This window comes from Chamaea fasciata, unplaced genomic scaffold (genome assembly GCF_029207755.1).
Source record: "Chamaea fasciata isolate MVZ Bird 193981 ecotype frontalis unplaced genomic scaffold, bChaFas1.0.hap1 SCAF_3, whole genome shotgun sequence".
NCBI classification, from domain to species: domain Eukaryota; kingdom Metazoa; phylum Chordata; class Aves; order Passeriformes; family Sylviidae; genus Chamaea; species Chamaea fasciata.
The window spans coordinates 4133915-4143332 of NW_027094088.1; the positions used below are offsets into that span (position 1 = coordinate 4133915).

The window sequence follows — 9418 nt, forward strand, 5'->3', positions numbered from 1 at the left end:
CTTCCTAGCCTCTTGCTTCTGAAAAGCCCATAGCCCATAGGCTTCAAATCGAAGTTTCCAGGGTTCCAACACCATAGCCCTCAGCTACAGTGGGGAAGTGGTCCCCTTGGAGGAGCATCCCAGCATGCTTCCATGATGGCAATTTGACCATAGTTAGGTTTGGAAGGGACCTAAAAGCTCATCTGGTTCCAACTTCTACTTCTACCAGACCAGGTAGTTCAAAGCCCCATCCAGCCTGGCCTTCAACAGCTCCGGGGATGGGGTGGGCAAGCTGTGCCTCACCACTCTTGTAGTCCAGCATTTCTTCCCAATATCCTATAAGAAACAGCTTAAGGCTGTTACCCTTTTCCCTGCCTGCCCTTGGGAAGCCACCTTTTGGCCTACTTGTAGGGCCCCAGCAGGTACTGGGGAGGGGTTTTCGAGGTTCCAAAACGTCAACGGCCAAAAAGAACCGTTGGTCATGTGTCACGACCCCTGGCAGTCATGACCTCAACATTCTAGGGTTTGGGAGTTGGAGGGATGGACCAATCAGCAGGCTCTGCTCCAGGTAACATAGCAACGGGTGAAGAGCACCCGTGGCAGTTGGGAGCAGAGCAGCACAAGGGTGCTGCAGCGTGAGCTGTCCTGTCCTGCCTCTCTCTCGGCCTCCTTTGGGTACTGGTGTGCCATTCTGTGGAAGCCACCCAGGACCTTCCTGAATTCAAAGAAGAATGTCTGAAGCAATGGGTGGGATAGGTAATTTCACAGACCTTCCTACCTGTGAGCTCCCCAGGCTTGCGGAGCTTGCAGAGCTGGTGACCTCCGTCCACACGTCATGCAGCCAGTCGGCCACGCTGGCACTGGCCTTGAAGAGTGAAGGCTATATCCCAAAGCTCCTAGAGCTTTTCCAAATCTGTGAGAGACAGAAGAACACCGAAGCCTTGCACCTCCTGTTCCATACTGTCAGAGGAATTGTGTACCTAGACCAAGCCATCCTGTTTGAGGTGCTGTTTTCTGACCAGTGTATTCAGGCTGTTGCCGGATGCCTGGAGTACGATCCCTGTTTGCCTCAGCCAGCACAGCACAGGGAATCCTTAGCCAAAACAGCAAAGCTTCATGAGGTTATTCCAATCAAAGACCCTCACCTCAAGGAAAGAATCAGCCAGGCGTTCAGGGCACAGTACATTCTGGCCATCATCACGCCTAAGCCATCCGATTTTGAAGGTGGTCGTCTTTCTACCCTCAAGTCCTTCATCAGCTCCAGCAAAGAGAAGATTTTATGTGGGTTGCAAGTAAGTGTTTTTTTTTTTAATGCAGCTTAGATGGGAGCTGTAGAGATCCCGCTGGCTGTAGTTTGGAATTGGTTTACAGCTGGTGAACAGTGTTGAAGTTAATCACAGGCACTTTCATTTGCACAATGTTTTGAATGCTTTCCCTTCTTCCTGATCCCTTGGATTTTGTATTTTCAAACTGATAAATTTTGGTTGAGTATCTTAATACTTTTTATGGGCTGTAACAAGATCAAGTGCTTCTCTTTGGTTGCCAAGCAAACCTTTGGATCTGCTTTTGTTTAAGTATTTCAGGAACATGCAACTTCCAGGGACATTTATTACAATGTTTTCTCTGTAAAGGGGTGCAAATATGGCAGAAAGCGCCAAACCCCTTCCTGGAGCTGCTGTAACCTGGAAATGATTCTGGTGGATGTGTACTCTAGCATTTGCCTTCTTTGTGACAAAAGCAATGGCAGTGTGGGAAGTTTGGCTTTGTGCAGGGTGGGGTCCTAAAAGGACCATGTTTTTCACTTTCCAGGATCACTGCCTAATTTGTGTTCTTTTTGTGTGCTCCACAGAAAGATGAGGCGTTTTTGCCTGCAGTTTTAGCACAACTAACAAATGAAGCTACACCTGCTGAGCAACAATGTCAATTGGTAAGTCAGCAGGCTTGGTGGCTTCTCAAAGGCTTTAAATAAATGACAGGCAAAAAGTAGAAAGAGAAACTGTTCTGAGAGTTCTGCAGTCTTAGAAGTATTTCTAGAGAATCAGCCAGTACACCTCCCCGGTAAAAATTGTAACTGTTTCATCCTTTCAGGGAGCTTTCTGACTTGAATACACAATAATTTATTTTTTTTTTCCTGCGCACCAGATGAAGATTTTCAATGAATTCTGTGCCTTTTCTTTGTCATTTCGTGAGAGAAGAAAGGAATTCCTTCAAACTTTGTTAAAGTTGCAAATTCTTCCAATTCTTGAAAAGTTAATGGTAAGTGAAAACTTAGAACTGCCTTTAACAAAACTAGAAAAGCCCACAGCCATTTGCGGGTTTTTTTTATTCCTTTTATTTTTTTTTTTAAATCTGCCGAGCATTTCTTTTGTAAGTCTGATTGGAGCGCTTTGCTCTGCTGAGAGTGGAGATTTCTGGTGATGTCCAGAATGCAGAAGCTTCCGACAGTTCTGCTCTGGAGAAGCCTGGCTTGACTGCTCTTGCTATTTTTTACTTTTCATGAGGGAGAAGTCTGAGGGCAGTGAAACCCTCGTGTCCAGGCAGTCAAAAGGTGAAAGGGACTTTTTGATGTGGAAGCTTGATTGCTGGATTTTTATCAGAGAAAATCACATCCCTTAAGGGAAGGTCTGAATTCTTGTTGCCTGTAAATGGGCACAGAAACTGTTGTACAACTTGATTTGTTCAGTTGGTCCTTTAGTACAAAATGAATAAATTGTGAATAGCAGGTACAGAATATCAAGAAAGTCTTAGATATTCAAGCAAGTTGGATGTTGTGAATGTTTCCAGCCTATGTTAGGGCTGTCAAATTCACAAAAAGTCTTGTGCCCTTTCTAAAGGAGGAAAACAGTAGGGAAAGAAAAATATTTGCCTGGTTCCTTGTTGTTTTTCTGTGACCATATTATCATGTTTCTCATGAAAATTTTTGAAACAAAATGTTCTCCACTTTTGAACTGCCTCTTCCTTGCAGCTGCACGTGATAATAAATACCAAATGTGATTCTCTCTAACAAGTGAACCTCTTTTGGTTTTTTTTTCTTATTTTTGGTAAGGCAATGGACAATCTGCAAGTTAGATCTGCTGCTACAGATATATTGTCTTATCTAGTACAATTTAGTCCAGCCACAGCCCAAGATTTTGTACTGCAAGAGGCCCGGCAGAGTGAGAATGTAAGTAACAAGTGGTTTGGAGATTTTGAATACACCACTTTTAGGGAAAACAGGAAAACAACCAGCAAAATAAAATCTCAGTTTCTGGGTTTTAATTTTTATTTTAAAATTACTGCAGAAAGTTGGGGAACTCATATCATTCCTGTGAGTAATTATTTTTTGACTTCTTTCTCTGGTTTTTGTTTGTTTTGTATTTTTTGGTTTTTTTTAGGATACCCATCTCATCACTAAGGTCATAGAGCAGATGATCTGTACCACCGACCCTCAATTTGGAGGAAAACATCAGTTAATGAAGATACTTTGTGCTCTGATCAACACAGACAAAATGATGGCCAGAATTAGTGTAAGTGAACATGAATGGCAGAAGACATGACACTGTCTTGGCAAACTTAAAAGCCTGATACACTCTATTGCTGTTATTGCGGGCAAAGGAGACAAAATTATAGGGTTTTTTTTTTAATTGAGTGAAGTGTGGTCTGATAGTGACTTTAAATAAGCAAAAGATAAGCTAATTTTGCTAATGGAAGGCATGTGTGTAGGGCACTGGGCCAATATTAAATGGTTAAATAATTAAGCATTAGTTAACCATTATTTCAATTGTTAAATTCATAGGTGTCAGTGCCATAGCCCTGTCTGACCATAGCTCTCTCCATCTGGAGGATTAATCCTGAAAGATTTCAATACATTGTAACGTAGCAGAATACCTGTAAAATGGTTTACAGATATTTGTTCTGGGCAAAACTATTTTCAGAATTTCAGAATGCTTTAAAGACACTTTGTCAAGCACTTTGAGTCATTGATGGGCTTTTTTCAGTATATATTTGCGTCCATGCTGGGGATTCTTTTAATGATAGCTAGCTTGCTTGCACGTCTCACACGTTTGCCCCAAAAGAAAGAAATTGATCCTATGTGAAGACAGTGCTGCAGACCCAAAGAACTCAGCAGAATCCTTTGTAGGCTGTTTCTTCTGTTATTACTCTTTTTATATTTAAAAGATTAAATGTGAATGCCAGTGTTTAATGAAGTTATTGCTGTTTCAGCATTTGGAAGTATTTGAATTTCTGGATATCTTCTACGACCGTTACATTCAACTTCTTACTGCGCCGCTGCTGGCTGCCACATCAGAACCATACCAGGAAATAGGTAATGACAATTTTAATTTTTCTTTCCCCTTTGAAGGGCCTCACAGTCCTGGTAAACAGCAATAGGCCTGTGATGCCTTCTGGGAACATGCTTACTGCTGCTCCTGCCTCAGTCTTCCTTTCCTGAAGCTGTGAATGCTGACATAGCTTGATGGTGTGCTTTGTAAAGACGCACTTCCCTCATGTATATTGAGAATAATGTCATAGTTTTACTAGTCTAATTTTAAAGAATATTGACTGCAAAGGCAAAAAAAAAAGCTGTAGCTGTGTTTATTGTTTTGTTCTGACCCAATGTGCTGCTTCCCAAAACAATCCAGTAAAACAAAAATCCACTACAAATATGCCAGGAACTGGAATAACAACTGAGCTCAGTGTATGCTGACAGTACGTTATTGAATTTTTTGTATAACCCAAGGCATTAATTTTTCTTGTAGATAATTATCAAAAAGCAAAAATACTTGCCTCAGTTTTGGCAATGCTGTCTTATTGTGTGCAACGACACCAGTACCACATGAAGATGTACGTTACCAAGAAAGATCTGCTAAGACCAGCACTGGTCCTGATGAAGTCCAAACGCAAATTTCTGGCCTTGAGTGAGTATTGGAACTGTTGTGATTTCCTTCTACAGCCTTTGTGTGTCCTGTGTGGAAGGTGTACCAATGTACACCTGAACTCAGAATTCCTGTTCGTTTGCTGTGTTTCACTGGTGTCAATTAAGTAATTTGGAAAAAAAGAGGTTTGTCTTCTTTTTTCTTTTTTTTGTAAAAGAGCAGCTGTCTGTAAGCACAGAGCAATGCAGTTTCTGGTGGGAGGAGGATTGTTGTCTCTTTTGAAGTCTGCAGGGATCCTTTCAGATCTTCATGACAGGATCCTTTGTGATCAGGTTTCTCGCCTCATTTCAGTGGAAATTGTGTCCTTTCTTAATAATGTTCTCAATCTGGTACTCCCTGTGGAGAGTGAATGAAATTCTGTGACCCAGGATCTTTAAAGACTCAGGGCTGGTTCTGGGAGGGGAACAAGGGGGAAAAAAAGCACAGGAGGGAGTTAATAGTTGAACTGCATGCATGCTGGCATGCATTGCTGCTGGACTGGAGGAAGAAATCCATGGTTCCTGATGACCTTCAAATACCAGGGAAAAGTCCCAGAAGGAAAGAAATGCCAACAAATGCTGCTTTTTGCACTTTGGGGGTGCATCTTCCTCTTAGATGGAACACCAGATTTTTCAGTTTTTTCACAGCAAGGTGAGAGCTCCAGCATCTGGTTGTTGAATACTTGAATGTCTTTTCTTCACACAGGTGCTCTTCGCTTTATGAGGAAGATCATTGGCCTGAAGGATGACCTTTACAACCGGTACATCACCCTGGGGAACCTGTTTGAGCCAGTTTTAAACGCTGTGCTGTACAATAAGGATAAGCGCAACCTGCTGAAATCTACCTCGATGGAAATGTTTAAATTCATCCAAAGGGTGAGTTCAGCAGCAGCCTCAGCACTGACATGTCCATGGCATTGCCAGAGGCCAAAGGCGGATCTCCAAGATAGCAAATGTCCTGTTTTAATGGAAGGTTCACAAATGGAGCTGGGACTTTGCTGAGTCTATTGTTCATTTCTAAAGGAAGTTGAATCTTTCTAGATCTCAGCTCTTTCCCTAAGAATAAATCTGATTGCTTCCCGTTTGTTCTTGACAAGAACACTTTGGCACTGGACAAGGAATCAGTTACTTTCCAAAAAGCTTTCTGACTTTCTGCCTGTGAACATTTGAGACTGAAACCTTGTTCTTGTTCTTATTCAGGAGAATATTCAGTTGCTTATTGCACATTTAGTTGAGAACTTCTCTGATGCACTGGAATCTGTCAAACCCACTCAGGCATTCCAGGGCCTGAAGACAAAACAGGACCCAGCGAAAGAGGAGGAAAGAAAGAAAGTGGACAGGTATGGCCCAGTTTCTGTCTCATGAGGCTGCCAGTGGCTGGCATTCTGCAGGCCTGCCCAGTTGGTTTTTAACTTTCCAGAGAGCAGCAGAAGCAGGTGGCTGGGATTGGGGTTGAATTTCATTCTTGCTGAAAACTTTTTGCAGTAAACCCCCACCTAGCTTTCTTTGAGTAGAGCTGATGTGGCCAGTAGATTAAATGTCCTGTTCAGAAAACTGCCAGCTTAGGAAGAGCAGAATCTTGCTCTGCTCTTCTGAGTTAGGATTGAGTCTGCCTCATTATCACCTGGGTATTTGTGAAGCTTACGGTGAGGGTGGAAGCAGGGATGGAGCTGGATTGCTTTCTCCAAGTCACTTCCTTCATTCTAATTCTTTGGAAGCCCATTGATGACCTGGCTGAGTCTGAAACATCAGGAAAAGCTTCAATCACTTGTCCTGTGTCTCTTGCAGTGTCCCCTCCGCATTGCCTGTTGAGACACGTGCCAAAGAACCAACAGTCTCCCCAGTGCGTGAAGATCTGAAGTTCAGTGCAGGTGAAGGGAAGGCAGCTGCAACATCTAAACCAAGCTGCAGTGACTCCTCCACAACCTACAGAAGCCTGACCACAGCGCTGGAATTCCCCAAGGTGGGAGAGAAGTTTCATGGAGGCTCCTGTCCTCACACAGGACCGCAGAGCAGCCTCAGAGCTTCTCTGGGTGTGATGTGGCACAGTCAGCAATAGCCTTGTACAGGGTATCTCGGGGATAAATACACACAAATCCCTGACTAATTCCACCAAGAGTGAAACCCTGACTGGTCTGCGGTAAGGTTTGATGAGGATAAGGTGGGACTGGAGTCAGTTGTTAATCTGGTGGGCACAATTTTGCCTCTTCCGCATCACTCAACTGTTGCTACTCCTTGGCTTTCTACCCTGCCCAGCTGGTGTGATACACAGATGGAATTTCCTTTTTTGGTATCTGTTCCCCATCAGGGGATTAAGAAGTGGTTTTAAGCAGACAAAATGCAGGGAGTGATACCTTTTTTGTGCCTTTTACAGCTGAGCATTATTCAAATCTTAGCTTCTGAGCAGCTACAGAGAACTGGCAAGAATTTTATTGCTCACCTCTAAGACTTGGGGGCAAAACAGATGTGCGGGGTGCATTTTTTCAATGTGGGAATTTCATTTTTTTTTTAACCTTTTTCTAATTTGCAGAGAGGTCTGTTTGAAATATTTGGTTTTCACGATGATGAAGATGATGAGACACCACCAAAGAAAAGAGCTCGCCGGGATCCCTAAAGGAGACTGACATTTTATAGAAGAACTTTTAGGATGAGTTTTCCAGTGCTGCAGCTGTTTAATATCAAAATACGGGACCAGCTGCAATCCATCACATTCATCTGTCTTGTAATATAGGTTATTATTCAATAAAAATATAATATAATTTACTGGTTATATATGGATATGTTATAATATAAAGTAATATAAAATAATATAATATATAAGTAATAGAGCATTTTATATAGGTAATAGAATATATTATATAGGTAATAGAATATATAAGTAATTGTATATAATATGTGCTAATGTGTTATATTAATCAATATACTAGTAATATATAGTAAGATATATTAGGTCTGTTTCTCCTGGAATAGTTTAATGTGAAGCCATTTCTATGTTTTGGAGATATAGTTATTAGTTAGTTTACGGTACTTGCTAGTTTTAATTGTAACCCTTGTTTGAAAAATTTCTTTCCATATAGATATGTTAGACGGTTCGTTGCACCACAGAAGTTTCCTTTGTATTAAAGTTCCCAATGTACTTGTTTTAAACTGTTTGTTAGCATGTGTAAGCAGTAAAATTCAGGAATTAAAATTTCCCTGTCATTTCTTCAGATGTGTTTTTTGTTAGTACTGTTTTAATAAAACGTTACATGAAAACTGACTGTGTGTTTGCTTCTTTTCCTGTGAGTTATTGTTGCACTCAGTGATGTCATGCCCTGTGCAAAGGGTAAGCCCACTCTTGGCTTCGCTTTCAATCTGTCAGGGCCAAGCCAGGACAGGGTTTTGAAACGATTTCTGCTCTTTTGAAACTGAATTGCAGGGGACATCTCAAAATTTGCAACTAAAGCAAGTATTCCATATCTTACAATCCACTGTATTTCAGTGGTGCAGTTCCTGTGCTTGGGTCTGGTTCTGCAAGGTGTTTTAAGAACTGGATTTGATATTTTATTTTTCAATGCAGGGCAGAAGGATGGTTTTCATACATTTGTCAAAAGTGGAATCTCTCCAAATTAGACGTGGAAGTCAAGAGGCAAAACATCCTTTCCAGCGTAGCAAATGGCTTCAAACTTCTCAAGATGAGTCCTCTGCTCCCTCGGTTTCGCAAAACCAGGACTCGGTGCCCTCTGCAAAATTTGCCCTGAAAGCTGCCTTAACTCCTGAGTTAATTAACGCAGAGATCATGAACTCAGAGTTAATTAACACGCCAAACGCATGCTACTGTGGCTGTTCAGCTACAGAGATCCTACCATAACCTGGGTGTATTTGCTTCCACTATGCCACTGTGGACACATCCAGTAAATTTATCACTTAACCCTCTCTTTTAGATGCTAAATTGATTCAGTTTCCCCTGTTTCACTCTGTAAATCTCTCTGGGGTCTGGAGACCCTTTCTTAACTTCCTTCTGAAACCTCCCCAAGGCTGCAGTGGCATGAACACTGGGCCTATGGTTTACACACAGGTGATAATTCCCTGTTGCAATCTTGACAGTCACCTACTTATACTAAAGGATTGATAATGGGAACAGGTTAATGAGGAGAAACAGTGGGAACTATTGTCATAATTGCTTTCTACATTATTGCAAAAATTTTTAGAAGGGGGAAAAGACAGGTTTTTATTTTCTTGATCTAAAATTCTGTTAAGATGAGTACTGCTGTGAAACTTTTTTGCTTTTTTGAGAAGATTAATTATTCCTGAATGCCTTGATGGTAAGTTTTCAGTCAGCTCTGACTACTGATCAAATGGCTGAAAGCCAAGACATATTTCCTCCCCAAGTTTCACTTAGGCAGACAACCAAGGGCATTATCCCAATCACACAATGATTATTTTGGAAGGGGAATTGTGGCAGTGCATGTCCTCCCACGCTCGGCTAGCCCCAACAGGCCCCACAGGATCTAGGTAAAAGTGGGATCTTGGCTGCCGACCTGCCCTGCCACGTTGCGAAGGTGG

At 41.9% G+C, this 9418-nt stretch overlaps 1 protein-coding gene across 1 annotated transcript; it reads left to right on the forward strand.

The window, feature by feature from the left end:
- Positions 1 to 722: 722 nt before the first annotated feature.
- LOC136287574 (serine/threonine-protein phosphatase 4 regulatory subunit 3B-like) lies at positions 723 to 7578 on the forward strand. Its single transcript, XM_066180357.1, has 11 exons — positions 723 to 1271; positions 1829 to 1906; positions 2122 to 2235; positions 3026 to 3142; positions 3354 to 3485; positions 4183 to 4285; positions 4719 to 4877; positions 5580 to 5749; positions 6074 to 6213; positions 6662 to 6836; positions 7404 to 7578. Exons 1-11 carry the CDS (start codon positions 723 to 725, stop codon positions 7485 to 7487), a joined length of 1821 nt encoding a protein of 606 aa, XP_066036454.1. The 3' UTR covers positions 7488 to 7578.
- Positions 7579 to 9418: the final 1840 nt, after the last annotated feature.

Bases quoted from the DNA above. Each gene is read 5' to 3' on its own strand.
- LOC136287574 (XM_066180357.1), top strand. From the start codon at position 723: ATGGGTGGGATAGGTAATTTCACAGACCTTCCTACCTGTGAGCTCCCC. The intron at 1,272-1,828 runs GTAAGTGTTTTT...TGTGCTCCACAG, and splicing joins AGATTTTATGTGGGTTGCAA to AAAGATGAGGCGTTTTTGCC. The intron at 4,286-4,718 runs GTAATGACAATT...TTTTTCTTGTAG, and splicing joins AGAACCATACCAGGAAATAG to ATAATTATCAAAAAGCAAAA.